An 18809-nucleotide genomic window follows, 5' to 3' on the forward strand; every position below is an offset into this window, starting at 1 on the left:
GTCCTAGTTGTGGAGTGTGGAGTTTGTGACCTAGGCTCCCTGCATTCCTTTGAGAAAGTTTAGCTCTCATTTTGCTTCTCTGACAATGAACAGTATGTACACAGCAAAGTCTTCGAGACCTTTCAAGAGGCTAAACTCACTGGAGATATGTTTACAAGATAGTTTTGTTTGACATCGCGGCATTTTCCGTAACAACCAAGCACCTTTCTACTGTGTGTTGCTCTGTTTCTTCATTCTGTCACTGAAAAAGGAAGACAACGTTTCCTGACATTTCGGTGTGAAAACCTTTTTTTTTTTTTGGGTCCCAGCTATACACGGATTTCCTATCTTGTCAGATACAATTATATCCACCTGAGTATAGGTCAGCGGAGTTGGGGGGTGCGACTCCATCTACAGCTATACCTGCTTCGAAAATAGTCATGCCTGCTAGTGTTAACCTCTCCTTGTGTCTACGCCCCCGAGCTGCAGCTAGTTTCACTGTCATTGTTGTATGTCTTGTTCAGTGTCACGAAGGTTAGCCTTTATTAGCCGTAATAGCTAGTTGGATGTGCACAGTCGTGACGGGTTTGGTGGGGGTGTGTGCGTGCGTGCGTGGGGGGGGGGGGGGGGGGTGGAAGGCTAGATCGTGTCACAGCCAGCTCGATGAGCCACTCGGGGCAGTGTGTCAGACAATAGACCGCTGGGGAGGCTGGCAAATGCTGAGATGTGTCGCAGCATGAAACTGTGGGTGGGTTTGGTGTCACGGCGATTGGAATTGGAGGATGCCATGCAGATGATTTGGGGGGGCTTTTAGAAATGCTTGAGTGTTCCAAACTGAACTCTGGAAAGCAGAGTGTGTGTGTGTGTGTTTGATAGAGGTGAGTGATGGGATTGATTTGCTTGTCTGCTCTGTAGGGGAGAGACACCTCGAGTGAAGAGGCAGAGGGGTGTGAATTTTCAATGGAGAGGAAATGTGTGCATGGGAGACACAGAGACATTTTGAGCATTTCACCTTGTATTTCACATACCGTTGTCTACACAACTAATAGATAGAACAGCATAAGGTGTGTTTCCTAGGACCTTCTCCTCCAGTTGTGTTGCCCACCCCCAGCAGAGGAAGCCACGGTTACACAACCCTTTGACATTTGGTCTGTCCCACTATAACCAGATCACAGCTCCACAGACAGGTAGGGCCTGCAGCGAAACAAACTCGCTCCCTAACTCGCCCAATAGAGACAATCGAGAGACGGGCACTTATCCGAGCATTCTTATCCGAGCATTGGAGAGCGCATGCGGGCCGACAACTCCCTGAGGACTCGCGAATGCAGTGGGAGTGGAGTGGGAGTGGAGAGCTTCATCTTGGCTGTGGAAGCCGACAGGGAGTCAGGTGGCTGAGCGGTGAGGGAATCGGGCTAGTAATCCAAAGGTTGCCAGTTCGATTCCCGGTCATGCCAACTGACGTTGTGTCCTTGGGCAAGGCACTTCACCCTACTTGCCTCGGGGGGAATGTACCTGTACTTACTGTAAGTCGCTCTGGATAAGAGCGTCTGCTAAATGACTAAATGTAAATGTAAGCCGGGGCTCCGCACGAGGCCAGGGAACCTGAGGCTCCACCGCCTCCAGTTCACCACCGACTGACACCTGGGCTTTCTCAGCCTGCTAGGAGAACACAACACTTTGGTCAGGACAAAGACTAACACCTTGGGATGGGCTAAAGGGAGATTGTTGTTTGTAGAATGAGGCAGTGCTTCCCCAGAATGGAAAAATACCAGTGTTTAGCGTCACCTTAAGATGACCCGGAGCTTTTGTTTTCAGCGTGAATCCCTGTTGCTCCGTGAGTGAGCCTGCTTGTGTTTCCTCCGCTGTTATTTAAGGCTGGCAGAAACTAGAGGAGAGAGGATAGCAGTGCCACCACACTCTCTGACTGAACAGAGGACGAATAAAAAAATTGCGCTGGCAAGACACCTCAATCACAAGACTGTATGAATGATGATGATGATTATTATTATTCTGTTAACTTTCCTTTCTCATTCCTTTACCAGGCATCTGGGGCTGTTCTCCTGTCTGCCGTGTGTCTGTGTGCAATTACGATGCCACACTTAGCTTCTCAGCCCATTGGCTGTGGAACAGCCTGTCCTTAGCGATTAGCTATTAACCATTAGCTGTGAAACGAGGAAAGGGAGATTCAGTGAGACTGGCACATGAAACTCTGGATCTCATTACAGATAGGTCTGCCTCAGTTAGTCACTTCCCAATGGCAGTTGAGGTCCTGCAGGGCTTCTTCCTTTCAGCGAGGTTAATGACCACTCAACAGGCCGGTGCAGGGGATGGATCAAACACACCTGCACTGTCTGGCTGCCTAGCTCTTGCTCACACTCTCTCTCTCTCTCTCTCTCTCTCTCTCTCTCTCTCTCTCTCTCTCTCTCTCTCTCTCTCTCTCTCTCTCTCTCTCTCTCTCTCTCTCTCTCTCTCTCTCTCTCTCTCTCTCTCTCTCTCTCTCTCCACTTTCATCCGACATGACTGGAAGTCGAACATGCCTGCCTCAGCAAACTTGACTTGCGTCTGTTGCTTCCTCTTTGAACATTGGTTTTAAAGAGTCAGCACAGGACTTCAGGAGTCCACCTCTCCCCCTCCCTCTGTTCAACTATCCTGCGCGCACGCACGCACACGCCCACACACACGAATGAAGCCGTCGAAATAAACCTCCCTCCCATTCCCCAGTGCTGTAATTACAAGAGCACTTCTGTGCTAATGACATTAACGGGTTCGCTTAGTGGGGCATCGGGTGAAAAAGGTGCTCCACGTGGGGGAACAGGCCTCTCTCAGGGAAAGACAGAGAGAGATCCGGAGACAAAGGGGAGGGAGGGAGAGGGGGCGGGAGGGAGACCCTGGAGACCCTCTCTAACAAGAGTTGGTTCTTTCCCGCAGTGCGGTGGGATGTAGCCCAGCGTGTCACAGCTTCCAGCTGCAGACGGAGCCGAAGCGGGGAGGGAGGACGGCGACAACAAGCTCGTCGCCCGTGCGACGCGTTGAGTAGGGACGGCTCCGACGCCAAAGTTGGGTCCCTTGTCTTCTCTCTCCTCGTCTCCTGTCTGTATTTGGGGGGGGGGGGGGGGGGTTTGTTCGCCGCAGGTTTTAGCTGAGCTGCGGTACATTTGCGACATGACTGGTGAATCACTTTGTGAATTCGATGACGAATCACTTCTGATTCGTGATCCTCTACACTCTGAATGGGTCACGCGGGAGTCGCTTTGGATCAAAGAGTCGGCGGTGCTGATTCCATTTGAACGTGTGAAATGTAATCTCATCTCTTTTCATGTGTTTTTCTTAGCATTTCTCCAATTCCATCCCACTCCACCGCCCTCAATTGCTTTGAACCCCTTCACCCCGGTGTCCATCCTCTCTCCCCATGTCATTAACCAACTCTCTCCCCTTCTGCGTCTTCTCCGCCCAGCTCTGTTCCTCTCGGAAGTTCTCGGATCTCCGGTCTCCGTCTAGCCCCTGGAGTTGGCAAGGTTTTTGCACTTCAAAGTGAATCTGCGTCCCGGGAATCCGACCGATCCTGACACTGCAGCTCTACTGTAATTATAGCTGTGCCGATCCGGCCCAGCCCAGGGACAGTGTCACTTACAGGGAAAGAATAAGACTGAGAGCCCCTCCATCCATCTCCATTACAGACACGGTAGTCTATCACAGCCTGCTGCCACACACACAAGATGCATGGTTCGCCGTTCAGCGTTCCACTGTCACAGGGCCACGGTGTCTCGTGTGATAGAGTATGCTACCGTTGGCGGTTATTCCCGAGGAATAAGACATGAGAGAGCCTTGGGAGGGGACCTGTTGTAACTCTGGCCACGTCACGTGTGTCTGTGTGTGCGGAGGGAGGGGGGGGGGGGGTAGAGGAAGGACAGTTCAAAGGGCTATCTCATCAGAGATACAAGAGGGGCTTTGTGGGCTCAGCGGGGGAGGAAGGCCTGTTGAGTTAGCCTAGCCATGGGGGGGGGGGGGGGGGTTGTCCAGCCACGGGGGAGCGATCCCCTGAATGATGAGGAGGAGGAGGAGCGATCGCCAGCAGAACACTCTCCTCTTTCTCTCCTTCTATTTGCCATTTGCCCCCCCCCCTCCCTCTCTCTTCCCTCTCTCTCTCTCTCTCTCTCTCTCTCTCTCTCTCTTCCCTTTCTAGCTCTCTTTCTGTCCCTCTCTCTTCCTTTACCCCTCGCCTTCTCTCTGTCCCTCACCTCTCTGTCCCTCACCCCCCCCCCTCCTCTCCCCTTCTCTCCCCTCCCCCCCTTCTTTCTCTCTTTGCTAATTGCCCGAAATTCACTCTCGGGTCTGATACTGTCCTAAATGGCCTTAATGACACTGAACAGAACAAGCTTGTCCCTGTGACCAGGGCAGCACACAAGAGGGACCTTTGTGATGCTCTTGATCAGCACTCACCGCTGTCCCATCCCTCTCGGTTAGAACCAATCACCACACAGACACACCACACACACACACACACACACCACGCACACGTCGCAAACACACACAACTGATTGTGTATGTTGAATGAAGCACGGAGAAAAACACGGCGGCACGTGCTTTGACAAGGGCGGTTTGTGCTCATCCCTTTTGGTGCTGCTCTGAATGGTTGGAAACAGACTGGAGCTACTCTGTTTGATCTTCCTGTTCTATATCTGTCCAGGACTGTATCTGTGAATGAAGGTGACCAAATGACCAGATGAACCGTTAAGCAGGCCCCGATCCATCCTTGGTTCACTTGCTTTGTGAATCCCAACGCCCATTTTCGGTGTGTTTGCTGCTGTACCACTGCTGCTTCGGGAGGCCGACACTTTGCTTGTCTTGGATGGATGAAGGATTCATCTCATCCTCGTGGAGATGTTGTTCTCCTTTGAGAAGTCCAAACACTTCTGTCAGGGTGCTAATGGCTTTAACGAGAGGTCCCGCCCTCCAGTCTTTGTGAGGCTGTATTTAGGACACCCATAAAACTGTGATAACAGCCCGGCCAGCTGTAGTAGATTGGATCTTGTGTGGAGCCAAACCAGACAGACGTCCTCCTCTTTTCCTGTCAGGCTTTGTTGAGCCGGGTAGTAAACTGACTGAACTGCACACCTGAATACATAATGGGGCACTTGGCTGCTTTTGTGTTTTGTGTTGTCCTCCGAAGAATTGGCACAGGGTCTGATGAGCCGTCAGGAGGGGGATGAAGCAGGTTAGACCAGGCCACCTGTGAGGGTGGGGCTCAGTGTGCCTGTGCTTGTTGTGATTGGTCAGGGGGTGGGCTCAGTGTGCCTGTGCTTGTTGTGATTGGTCAGGGGGGGTGCTCCTCACAGAGCCGACGATCGTTGTACCTCTCCCTTCTCTTCTTTTCCATTTCCTAATGATGTTCACTATCTAACACACATCTGTTTCCAAAAACACACATCTGTTTCCAAAGCCCTTTTATTTGAGTTCCAAAGTCAGTATTGGTTCTGGCTTCAAAATGTACAGAGACAGGATTCTGTAATGACCTTTAAAGCAACAAAGATTTAGTCCACATTCAGTACTGTCCGTTTGGATCTCAGAGTCACACTATCTGACGCCAGCCCGAGCTCAGAAAGAGAATGTGTTCCTGTGGTTCACAAGCTTCACCCACTGTCCCTGTCCTTGAAATATTCATGGATGGATTCTAGTCAGGAAGGTGACCTTCATGGAATGTGTGTGCACAGCTTCCTATTCTTCCCCTAACCCTCCCTATAGAGAAGAGTGTTTACAGGTCACTTTCCATCCCCCATGTTATGCCTCAGTCTACTCGATGTGTTTATCTGGGTGGAGGCAGACAGTTTTAAGTGTAGGGAAGACCTATTACACTGTCATGCTGTTATTTACCCCTGGATCTTGTGAGGACGGGCAATGATGCAACCGAATGATAGGTAGCCAGTTGAGTCAGGCTAGGTTGCTAGGTGCTATGTGAATGTAAATATTATTAGTGTTAAGGACCATTAAAGAGCAGTTTAAATGCCAGATTGTCATAAGGTGGTTCTGCCATTTCAATCTGTCCCTCCCTCCCTCTCCCTCCCTCCCTCCCTCCCTCCCTCCCTCCCTCCCTCCCTCCCTCCCTCCCTCCCTCCCTCCCTCCCTCCCTCCCTCCCTCCCTCCCTCCCTCCCTCCCTCCCTCCCTCCCTCCCTCCCTCCCTCCCTCCCTCCCTCCCTCCCTCCCTCCCTCCCTCCCTCCCTCCCTCCCTCCCTCCCTCCCTCCCTCCTGTCCTCCCCCTGTTCCAGTTCCTGTTCCTGTATGTGTGTGTTGAGTGCTTCGAGGTGTTGACAGTGCCAGAGTGCTGCAGGTCTGGCCGGCGTGTCTCTGTGGGGCTGTGTGCTGTCTGTGTGACGCTCTGATGCCTGCTGACAGGCCTGGGCGGGGCGGATCAGTGGACCAGGGCCGGCCGGCATGCCACTGATCAGACAGGCACAGATATACTGGGAGACTCATGTTCCGTCCTCTGAAGCACACTCGCTGAAAAGTCCGACACGGAACGAGCGAAATACCGGAATTCACAAAACGAGTGACACTCGTGGAGAAATAGTGGAGAAACAGTATGTAGTTCATCTGAGCGTGTCAGTGGACCTGTGCGGTAAAACAAACAAACCGATGTACATTTGACCTCCTCTCCACTCCTCTGACGAGTGGGCTTTAAGTGGAGTGTTTACAAGATGCATTACGTTCAGGAGAGAATCGATGTGGATGATGACCGACCTTGGGAGAGAACACCCCCATGTGCAGACTGCTCCTCTCTCTCCCAGTGACACCCCAAGCCAGGGTGTAAGAGGGGAATGCCGTGGTGTTCTTCCCATGACACTGCACAACATGTCCTCCTCACGGGAAAAACAACAATAAACAGGAAACAAACATCGACGATAAACAAAGTGGGCCCGCTCCAGAGAGAGCGGGTCACGGGCCGGGAGGTCGTCTGAGGTCGATGACAGCGGAGCCCCCCCCCCACCCCCGAGTTCAGCCCTGTTACTGTGTACACACGCATGCAGACACGCACGTATGCTCTCTCTCTCTCGCACGAACCCCCCGAGAGACAGTGGCGTGCGACGCGCAGATGCACCTCTGATCCGTGTTTTTTTTTCTGCTTCCCCGCAGGGGCCGGAGAGTCGGGGAAGAGCACCATCGTGAAGCAGATGAAGTGAGTAACACTGGGGGGATCTCTGCATCTCCTCTCCTTTCCTCCCCGGGTATTTCCGTGCAGCTGTCCTTGCCAAGGTGAAAGGGAACCCGCCTGGCATTCAGACAGCCACGCTGAGCGTCGAGCGGGTTTGACCCTTTTTTAAAAGGCGTTCGCCTCTCGGGTCTATGTTGATCGACTGTGTGGTGTAGGTGGCTTGTTACTTGAGTGTGCCGCTCCTGCCCCGTTGAATACCTAGCATCTACTGCCTACTGAAGTGAGAACTGAGATCTACTGAGCCACCTGAGCTCAGCGTGTGGTGCTGCGTGTCTACTCAGGATCATCCACGAGGACGGCTACTCAGAGGACGAGTGCAAGCAGTACAGAGCTGTGGTCTTCAGCAACACCATCCAATCCATCATGGCCATCGCCAAAGCCATGACCAACCTCAAGATCGAGTACAGCGACCCTGCTCGGGCGGTAAGACTCGCACACACACACACACACACACACACACACAGAAGCAGTCGATTTAGCACAAACAGCCTTACAAACCTGTGCTTTCACCCATAGTTCAGTTGCTACCCTCGCAGAGGGTTCTTCCCATTCTTGTTGTAAATGCACACAGATGTTTCTCAATCAATCTATGGATTGCTTGACCTTATTTAACTCAACGTACTGCAATGATAAATAACCATCCAATAATTGAACCTATACTGTACCTTGAAAGAAGCAAAGTGGTCCCAGGAAATGATCTCTCCCACAGGGTCCAGTGATGGTCTTAATGATGTGGTCTTAATGAGAAATGCTTTTCAGTCAGAAGTGACTTGATGACCCTGCTTTTTGCTCATCATTGTCCTCCATAAGCTTGTCAGTGGCTTTCCAACTCATGGAAAACAAAGATGGCAAGAATAAATCAAATAAAAACTACATCGGCATCTTAATTTCACAAAGGCCCATGTTATAGCACCACAACCTTACCTGATAGTTTTCTGTGGCATTCGCCATTGTCATAAAACCAGAGCATGCTTAGAATGGTGTCATCCGAGACTTCAATTCCAAACAAACAAGTTTATAGTCCAAAAAAAGAAAAAATCCAGACATATTTTCCTGCCCCCCTGAGGACCCTAATCTGCTGACTGACGTCATTTGGTATCTTCATCATTGTGCTGAAAATAAGAGCGTGAAACATGGTGGGGTTCTTGTTAACTATACTGTGTCTGACCTAGGACCACACCTATTAAGAACCCCACAGGCTGCTGTTCACGCCTATGACACCACCCAACCCAACGACACCAATTCCTCCTGTGGCTTCCTTTCCCCATAGAAGCAATTATCACCCCAGTATTACTTTGCCTGCTATGACAAAACGGGGCTTGTCTGTGAACTTCAGCCAGTTCAGAGTGAACCGATGGCAGTTTCCTTGTAATGGGTGTTGTTGAAGAACATAAGGTTGAGCAACAAATCAACGAACACCATGCACACCATGCCGAACATTAGTTCTGCGCACAATATATATAAAAAAAAAACATTTGCGTAAAAAAAACACCAAGTATTTCCAGAAAATATATATTATGCTGTATGCTTCTAGTCTCCCTCGTATCCACTTAGCAACACACTGTGCATTTACTCCACTTCAGGGGTGTCAGATGATGCACTGTATTTCTCCAATTCAGACGGGAGTAGCGAAAAGATGGTCGCGTGACTCAACAGCGCCGCGGCACGCCGCTGCACAGAGGGTTAGAGTGCTGTGACACAATGTGCCATGATGAAAAGAGCAACATCTGTGTCGAGATCCCTCCCATAGATAGAGACAGATAGAGACAGAGAGGGAGGAGAGCGGGAGAGGCCCTGATTAAGGAGCGTCGTGCAGGATGGTGTCAACCTACTGCGGGTTGTTTATTGGAATTGGTTTATTTAAAGCTGCTGGCAGGACACAAAGAAACACGTCTCCTCTGCCTCTTGCAGTTTTCTGCAGCGTAGGCAACACCTCGAAATGAATTCCCCGTCTCCCAGACAAGGTCCTGGGAGCACCTGGAATTGTGACACAGACTGCTAAGGATGGAATTGGATTTCTTCATGTCTCTCTCGTTCCATGTTGCGTCAACACCAGACTGCCACGCAGGAAGATTTATATATGCCCACACACACACACACACGCGCCTGCACAAAGACAATCTACATACACAGGCATACAAAAACACACACACACACACGTCATTAAATGAGGCAGCAGTGTTGTTTGTGCACTCTTCTCAGCCACAGTCTGTGGTCTGAGAGTGTGAACCCATTTGTGGGTATCATCAACCACAAGAGTGCGTGTGCAGAAGATGTGTATGTCATAATTAGCTGGGCTGTTATAAAGGGAAGACGGATAGGTACTGCTCTCATGTCAGTGCAGATAATGCTACACACTCAGTCTTGAACTCACTGAAGTAGCTCACTGCTACTGAAATCCAACCATATACACCACACAGCTCCTATACACAGAGATTGTACACACATCCAGCCTTTCCTTCACATACAGAACCTCTCTCGCACATATACACTCACACACAAAGACACAGCCCCCCCCCCCCCCCACTGACACAAAAACACCTACACATACTATACACACAGCCCTTCCCCCACTCCTTCACACACACACACACACGCACACACACACACACGCACGCACACACACCCACACACATATTGGTGCCCAGAACGGGCTGAGTGAGTCATCATTATCCCATGCCCAGGGATGATGCACAGAACAAGAATATGGAATCTCCATATGCTGTGTCATTTCCCTGGCTTCTCCATTTCGTATTAAACATTCCTGCAAAACTCTATATCACTCTCATTTTGTCTAGCTTTTTGACATAGGAGACAGAATGCTCTACATTCTCTGGATAGGAATGTTTCCGTGGAATGGTGTGTGTGTGTGGTCATGTGTGCCGTGTTTACAACTGTGTATGTGTGACCACAGCTCATTATCCTAGCAGTGACCGGGCTGTAACAGGACTGACCCCCACCCTATTATCCTGTTTGTTCCCCGTCTAATTCCAGTACAGATGGATGGAGGAGAATGAGACTATTTCCCAAGGGGGTTCTCCATGCTACCACTGACTTTATTACCAGCCTACATTATTTATGAGTTAGCCAAGCTTCCAGCCACTTCAACCATATATTTGCCTCACCAGCCGTTTGAACGGTGGAGATTGCTTCTTCTTATTAGACCATGGGGATAACATGTTTTGACAACGATTCAACATGGGCCCTTCACTAAATTCACTCTGGAGAGCCACATCCGTCACTTCTAACATACATGCTGTGTCTTTTACAGTTGAATCAAGACCTGGAGGGGGCGTTGACACTCTCAGTGCAAGCTTAGATTGGTGTGTGTGCCTGTAACAGTGACCTGAGAATCGGGCATGACCTCTTAACGTTTTGGATTGTCTCTCCTCATAACGCCGCCGTTCCGCCACGCCGCCCCCTGCAGGACGACGCGCGCCAGCTGTTCGCCCTGTCCGCGGCTGCTGAGGAGCAGGGCATCCTGCCCGAGGAGCTGTCCAACGTCATCCAGCGACTGTGGGCCGACAGCGGGGTGCAGGGCTGCTTCACGCGCTCCCGCGAGTACCAGCTGAACGACTCGGCCGCATAGTGAGTGTGTGTGTGTGTGTTCACTGGCGCGGCATGTTGTGACGGCTGTGTGCATGATTCCCCACAGGGATTAGAACACCTAGCCGTGTGTCGGCTGCCGTAGGTCACGAACCCCCAGAGGCCTCGGTGTGGTTTGAGGGTGGTACTGGTATGCTGTAGGGTTTCGAATGACGTGTTGCCCTGACTTTCAGACATGCTCCCCCTTGGGGAGTCAGATGGCTGAGTGGTGAGGGAATCGGGCTAGTAATCAGAAGGTTGCTAGTTCGATTCCCGGCTATGCCAACCAAATGACGTTGTGTCCTTGGGCAAGGCACTTCACCCTACCTGCCTCGGGGGGAATGTCCCTGTACTTACTGTAAGTCGCTCTGGATAAGAGCGTCTGCTAAATGACTAAATGTTATAGGCTGACTGGGAGCCATGACTTTCAATGTAACCTCTTTGAAGGAAGCAGTACGCTCGGTGACTCAATAACATCCATCTCCCTCCTTTCCCTCCTCCCGCGTATACCTTCCCTCCCCTCGCTCGGCGACTCACCACTATAAATGTAAATGTTGCCCGGGGACTAACGGTAAAACCTCCAGCTAAATCTCCTCTCTTTCTCATCAGCCATTTTTACCTTTTCATTTAAGCCGGGGAACGAGCCAAGTATCTTTCGAACACAGGTTCACGAATTGCCATGGCTGCACAATTTCCCTTTTTTTAACGACAGTGTAAAAGCATGAAGAGAATTAATTGATTGTTAGGTTTGACTGCGGAGCGCCAGGTGTTTACCACACGGTGGGGTTGGGACTGATAGATTGCTTGTCAGTGTGCTATCAGGTTTAATCAGGCCTGTTTAATATCCATGGCCAGGTTGCCATATGGACACTCCGTTATTGCAGTCGTTTATTATATTCTACACACTGTATTGTTCAATTTTTTATTGATCAAATAGAGAAGCCTGAAGCTAGGCGGCCCTCTTTGCTCCACTCCTCTCCTCTGCTCTTCTGTCCTCCCCTCCCTTTCCCCTCCTCTCCTCTGCTCTTCTGTCCTCCCCTCCCTTTCCCCTCCTCTCCTCTCATCTCCTTCTCCATTCTGCTGTTATCAAGTTGCTTTAACATTTGCCAAGGCAAGCAGGCAGGCAGGCAGGCAGGCAGACAGACAGGCAGACAGGCAGACAAACCATTGATGAGTTTCTGGAGCCAAGCAGGAACGTACGGTGTTATACAAGACAGCGCCTCAGCACACGGCCAAGGGATTATTAATCTAGCTAGCACGGAATCTCTGCGGTCCGTCTATCGACAGCCACCTGGGTTCACATCCGATGGGTCGCGTCTCGTGACGTACGACGTGGCAGAGCTGACCTCAGGGGATGGTACTGACGGGTATTGGACTGCGACGGTGCTTGGCTCTCGTTCCATGTCTAGAGTGTCAGGCGTCCTCCCTAGTGAGATCACGTGCATGAGTGCACAGGAGCTGTGGTGCAGCCATCTTGTCTCCGTCCATGGATGCTTGGCTGGGCCGTCCACACGCTCCAACGCCGATGACGTCATGCTTATGTAAGCGGAGCGGGGCTGGGGTCCTGCTTGGAGCGGCGTGCGCGGTAGAGACGGCCTCCCCACGACTATCAGGGTTCCCTGGCAGCACTTTTCAGTTAAGCAACGCACGCCTGCCGCCTTAACTACGTCGTTTTTTTTTTACAGTGATGAAGAAAGTGTTTTGTCCGTCTCTTCATAAACGGAGTGACTGGATTTTAATACGGATTTATCAATCTGCAGATTGGGAGAGAAAACCAGTCTTCTGACCATAAATGACAACACAACACCAAGCTTAGGTCTCAACCAGGTCCATCTTTTATAGGGCACAAGAATGTAAACATAGATTGTGACAGTCAGGCAGGAATGACGTTACAACAGTCTCAGAGAAAAAGATTCACTGCTCCCAACACATGACAACTCTCACACTAGAGAGTTCATAGTTGGAGCTCTCCTTGTAGTCATGACAAGGACCATTTAGCCAGTACTTTCTCCTGACCCCGAACATCTATTAACCTGACACATAGACACAATATACTCTTATTAATAGCAAGCTTACATGATAAACGTACTAACTAGTATCCAATGACTAGTTCTATTGATTAGTGATTAATGTAAGCACACAGGAAATCCCAATTTCTTCCACAATAGCGATATCCGCCGTGTTACTCTGTCCTGTTTTCTCCCTTCCATTCCAAAACGCCAGTCTCCCTTCTCTGCAGAACGCATTTGTCTATCGCACAAACTACACAAACACCCCCCCCCCGCCCTGATTGGTGGGTGGGCTCCCAGTGACTGCTCGGGGATCACAGCAGGAGGCTCAGGCGAGTCCTCCATGTGAAGACACCGTAAGTAAAACCCGCTAGAGCGGAGCGGGAAGAGGGAAGCCGAAGCACGTTGCCATAGCGATGTGTCCTCTGAGAGTCACCCATGGAGAGAATCGGGTCCAGGCTCACCGCCTCGGTAGTCCAGCAGGGCTATTTATGGAGCAGCACGACTCTAACACTCTGCTTTTAGAGCAGCTGTCCTGGACCGGGCCATGCTGTCATTGTTGTCAGACACCAGCCCACTAAAAGCATTCAGGAGGATTGTATTCTTCCCCACAGGGTACTGAGACTCTCACTTAGGTGGAATTCACGCAGTGCGACGTGGAGAATCGCGGTGGGTGTTGGCGGGTGAATAAATGTGCGAATGCGTGCGTGTATGCATTCGTGCTTGCGTGCGTGTGATTGTGTGTGTGTGTGTGTGCTTGTGTGTGTGTGTGCTTGTGTGTGTGTGTGTGTGTCATCGGTGTGTCCCTGTCCTCCACAGCTACCTGAACGACCTGCAGAGGATAGCCAAAGCCGACTACATCCCCTCTCAGCAGGACGTGCTGCGCACCCGAGTCAAGACCACCGGCATCGTGGAGACCCACTTCACCTTTAAGGACCTGCACTTCAAGTGAGGGCTCTCAGCATTTTATCCAATCCGAACGCCGACACGCTTCGCTTAGGTGGCGTGTCCTCCCGTCTGCCCCACGCCATGCGTTTCCCGAATCCACTTTGGTGAAAGCCAATTTACGGCGGGCGGAAGCCCACCTAGTCCCTCTGCGTCTCGACTCGTGTCGGCGTAAGACGTGTGCAGGGTCTCGGGCCGAGCAGGAAGTGTGTCTCAGCTCGTCCCCTCTGCCTCTCAGCGCTCTGTGCTGTGAGACAGCCCTCCTGGGGGCAGTGCAACACACTGTCATTGAAATTTGTTTTGAAAATCCCCATGGATCTGTTGACCGTTGGTTTGAACTCTGAACTCATCTATAATCCACGCAGTAAATGCGCGGTTGGAAGGCAGCGTATTTGAACGGGGTTAACGTGGTTTGGTTCCAATCCGATCGTTCGTGTTCCGGTGTTAAGGTCCTCGTGCTCTCTGTCGATGGAAATACAGATATCAGGACAGACAGATACACAGATAGATAGAAACGTATACGCTATATTAGTGGATGAAACTATCCGTTTCGTTTCCGGGACACATGGATGCAAGGTTTGACTGATAAGAGCTGTAGGCACGTACAGTAGATCGTAGCTCCTTGGGTGTTTCTCAAGAGTCAGGGTCTGGTCTGCCGGGAGTAAACAGCCTCACATAAAACGAGGATCCTCCACTGAGATAAGCAGAGATGGGACCAGTCTCCAGATAAACTCACTTCCTGCTCTGACATTTACCTTCCGTCACATGCGACCGACATCCACCATGAATAATACATGGGGACAATCGATGAGAAGGAAAAAAAATAAAAAATCTGGCCATTGTATGTCTGTCCTGTTGCTGTAACTATGGAAACAACTATCGTACTATGACACAGCTAGAAAGGAAAAAAAAAAATGCTCGGCGTGGTACATGGGAGATAGTGACTGGGAAAGAGACTCTCTTTGCGTCGTAGGGAGTTCAGGTTCTGTCCCTGTGGGCAGCAGGGGCGCCTCACCTGGGTGTGGACGGCCGACCTTTGTCCTTTGTCCGGGAACAAGGACAAAGCCTTCGTCCGCCCCTGTGGCTTCCTTTGCTCTCTGCTCCCTCCAGCCGAGGCCTGGCCCGTCACGACAGGCCCAGTGAATCTTCATCACGGCACCGCTAATGCAGCCCCCCTCCCCTCACCCCCCCCCCCCCCCCCCCACCACCACCATTGTCCTCTCAGTAACTTAATGAAATGTTAATGCAAAAGGGCCACGTCACCCTCACGTTCTCCCTCCTCCCGCTCGCGCCGTCTCCTCCACATCGATTATCCCCGACCTCTCCCGCTCAACCTTGCTCTCTGCGTGCGTTCCCCCCCCCTCTCCCTCCCCCCCCCTTCTTTCTCCCCGCAGGATGTTCGACGTGGGCGGCCAGCGGTCCGAGAGGAAGAAGTGGATCCACTGCTTCGAGGGAGTCACGGCCATCATCTTCTGCGTGGCGCTGAGTGCTTATGACCTTGTGCTGGCGGAGGACGAGGAGATGGTGAGGACAAAGAACAGCTCGACCGAAGCAGACACACACACACACACAGTGTACGCGTGCTACACGTTTGGCTCAGCTCCCGCAGCGAGATGATGGAGAATGGCTTCTTCTCCCCCGAAAGCCTTTTCCCCGACGCTACACACAGATCCCATTTTAGGAGTTTTGAGTCGTATTGCCCCCTGGTGGTCGTTATGTGTAATTCTCATCTCAAGTGAAATGGTCCTTGGCGGTGACTCGGTGCCCCTCTCTCCGTCAGAACCGCATGCACGAGAGCATGAAGCTGTTTGACTCCATCTGCAACAACAAGTGGTTCACCGAGACCTCCATCATCCTCTTCCTCAACAAGAAGGACCTGTTTGAGGAGAAGATCACCCACAGCCCCCTGTCCATCTGCTTCCCAGAGTACTCAGGTATGCTACCTTCATTCACAAACTCTTAAGCCTCGGCACCTAGCTGATCCCCTCCCGCAGGGGGCTGATGAAGAAAGTGTTTTGTCCGTCTCTTCATAAACGGAGCGACTAAGTTCAGTTGAGTTCTGGATTTTAACGTATTAAAATTTTTTACGTATTATCAATCTGCAGATTGGGAGAGAAAACCAGACCCCTGACAATAAAATGACAACACGACACCAGGCTTAGGTCTCAATCATGTCTCTCTCAGCTCTGAAAGCCGGAGGACCATCTTTTATAGGGCACAAGAATGTAAACATAGATTGTGACAGTCAGGCAGTAATGACGTTTCAACAGTGTCAGAGAAAGAGATTCACTGCTCCCAACACATGACAACTCTCAGACTAGAGAGTTCATAGTTGGAGCTCTCCTTGTAGTCATGACAAGGAACGTTTAGCCAGTACTTTCTCCTGACCCCGAACATCTATTAACCCTGACACATAGACACAATATACTCTTATTAATAGCAAGCTTACATGAGAACGTACTAACTTGTATCCAATGACTAATTCTATTGATTAGTGAACAATGTAAGCACACAGGAAATCCCAATTTCTTCCACAAGGCCCTGAATACACCGGGACAGCCAGCACTCTATTGTCAGTGGTAGTCACACAATCAAACTTTCTTTATGCCATAGCGCATTTCATACCAGGAAGCAACACAATGTGCTTCACAGAGGGGCAAAAGTAGGGGGGGGATCAAACGCTTACGTTTGCATTCCCCCTTATGTCGTGAAACGACAACTGGGAAGATTCGATCCTAACGTTCGGATCTCTCGCCACCCAGGAGCCAACAAGTACGACGAGGCGGCGAGCTACATCCAGACCAAGTTCGAGGACCTGAACAAGAAGAAGGACACCAAGGAGATCTACACCCACTTCACCTGCGCCACCGACACCAAGAACGTGCAGTTCGTCTTCGACGCCGTCACCGACGTCATCATCAAGAACAACCTGAAGGACTGCGGACTCTTCTAGAAGCCTGGTCAGTTGTAACCGGTGAGAACCCCACCTTGTGATATGGTGTCTCTGGAGTCATGGGGACTGACTACAGATGTGATGGATACATGTTGATCTCACTCGTGCAGTTCCCAATAGAAACGATAGAGGGCGACAGAGTCCAAAACACCTAAATAAATCTAAATCTGTATGCATGCAAGGCAAATACGCATTTGCATCAGATTGCTCTCATCTTGAAGACGTAAAATATGACTGACATTAAACATGACATTAAACAGGAATATTAGTGTCGTGAATCAGCAATTAACTGAGATGGGACTGAGCTCTGAAATGAGCTTGCTTTATTGAGCTCTTTATGCTGAAGTGGTGCTCAACTAAACGGAGACTTCTTATTGGCCCTGTATGATATAATGGTGTCTGGGTTTGTTGTCAGAGTCAGCGGGCTGATCTGTGTGTCTCTCCCTCCAGGATCAGGAAGCAGTTCTGGAGTCTGCTGGAGGACAACAAGGACACATCATGACCGACTGCACTGGCACTGGAGTCCTGCTTCTATCAAGGACATCTCAAGAATGGACTGAGTGGGGGGGGGGGGGGGGGGGGGGGGGGTAGTGTGTGTGGGGGGGGGGGGGAACCAAACTATCACTGAATCCCAACCCTTATGTCCTGTCCCCCCATGATTGATTTGATCTTTGTGTGTATTTTCTTCTTTTGTATTATAGATATTGAATTGGCTATGGTTAACATTTCTATGGATCTCCCAACTCTGAAATCAATCTGATCATTATTTTCCTCTTCCTTTATTGTTTCAAGGTATTATCAAATGTTAGATAAACATATTTTCTATTCATGCATTCACCTACTTTAACAGATTAGTGTTGCATCTTAGGAAATATTTCATTGCATAAAGCTTTTTTTTAAAAGTGAAAATACAAACAAATAAGCATGGAGAACAAAAAATGGTTCGAGGGGATTTTTAAGGATGTTTACACAAAGCTGATATTTGTAGCTGTACTATACCGCATCTGTTCTGCATGACTGTCCAGACATTACCATACATGTGGGTCTGTATTCCTCACAATCACAGTAACATTCCTTAAATAATGTCTTACGAGAAGAAAACAAGAAATGTACTGTATCACTTTGAACATAATATCTTAAAGATTTTTGAAATTATATTTAATATATGTATGATCCTAACATTTCTTCTCTTTTGGCTTTATTCCAAGTATTTTACAGTATGTTTGTGCCTTGATATCTGTTTACACCTGTTATTTCAAAGTTTGCTTTGTCCATAGTGTGAATTAGGGCTATTTTTACTCCAATTCTGTTCACATGACCTATGAAGAGTTAAATAGACCACACAGATGAGACAGAAGTACAAGGTGATTAATCATGATAGTCTTTTGGTATATATCACATTACATAAACAATTGTTTAATGTAAATAAAGATAAATCACTTGATCTCCAAAGGCTTCAGTTTAGTGTCTTTAGGAAGGTCATTTTGCGGATTTCATGTCATATTGTTGATATTTTACTTTCACATGTAATATCATTTTTCATAAGGGTCTGCAAATGTTAAAACAGGAAAAGGATTTATTGTACATAGACGAGTGGACAGTGGACAGTGTTTTATTCATCTGCTATTCACACATGGCAAAGACAAATAATTGCACCTTGCAAACTGGAATAAAGAACAATTTCAAGTCGCTTTGGATAAAAGCGTCTGCTAAATGAATAAATGTAAATGGAACAATGCTTTTCTGGAGAATAGAAACTAATCAAGTACAGTTTATGCAAGAGGGTGCCAACCAGTATTACCAAATCTTCCAGTGAGCAAAAAATGCTATTGCAAATCATGACACATTAACTTGCTATGCATAGCTCAAGTGAACTTGTAAAATTGCTAATATGACTGCCATCCAAAGATATCCACAAGGTGGCAGCTTACACAATAAAGTGTTGGCCAAATTGTAGTACTCAGGCTTTGTATAAACTCAAGGCTGGATACAGTACATTTATAGAATTATTGGTTAATTAAACATACCACCTAATTTACCCATCTCCCATCAACAAAATCTGTAAGTAATCCTTAATGGACAAGATAAGATGTTTCATTAATGTTAACTAAACAGTGTTCACTTTTAAAT

The 18809-nt window shown here is 49.4% G+C and overlaps 1 protein-coding gene across 2 annotated transcripts in view; it reads left to right on the plus strand.

Moving 5' to 3' along the window:
- gnai2b (guanine nucleotide binding protein (G protein), alpha inhibiting activity polypeptide 2b) overlaps window positions 1-17230 on the plus strand; it is a 31102-nt gene extending 13872 nt beyond the window's left edge. The window contains exons 2-9 of one of the 2 annotated variants that reach the window (XM_067258780.1): window positions 7109-7151; window positions 7469-7610; window positions 10615-10775; window positions 13601-13729; window positions 15121-15250; window positions 15507-15660; window positions 16489-16700; window positions 17130-17230. In XM_067258780.1, coding sequence (XP_067114881.1) covers window positions 7109-7151; window positions 7469-7610; window positions 10615-10775; window positions 13601-13729; window positions 15121-15250; window positions 15507-15660; window positions 16489-16679 — 950 coding nt within the window. In that variant the 3' untranslated portion in view covers window positions 16680-16700; window positions 17130-17230. The remainder of the gene's footprint in view (window positions 1-7108; window positions 7152-7468; window positions 7611-10614; window positions 10776-13600; window positions 13730-15120; window positions 15251-15506; window positions 15661-16488; window positions 16701-17129) is intronic. The other variant, XM_067258811.1, reaches the window with a different exon arrangement.
- The last annotated feature ends 1579 nt before the right edge of the window (window positions 17231-18809 follow it).

The sequence above is a fragment of the Osmerus mordax genome, chromosome 1, assembly GCF_038355195.1.
Source record: "Osmerus mordax isolate fOsmMor3 chromosome 1, fOsmMor3.pri, whole genome shotgun sequence".
In the NCBI taxonomy this organism is placed as follows: Eukaryota; Metazoa; Chordata; class Actinopteri; order Osmeriformes; family Osmeridae; genus Osmerus; species Osmerus mordax.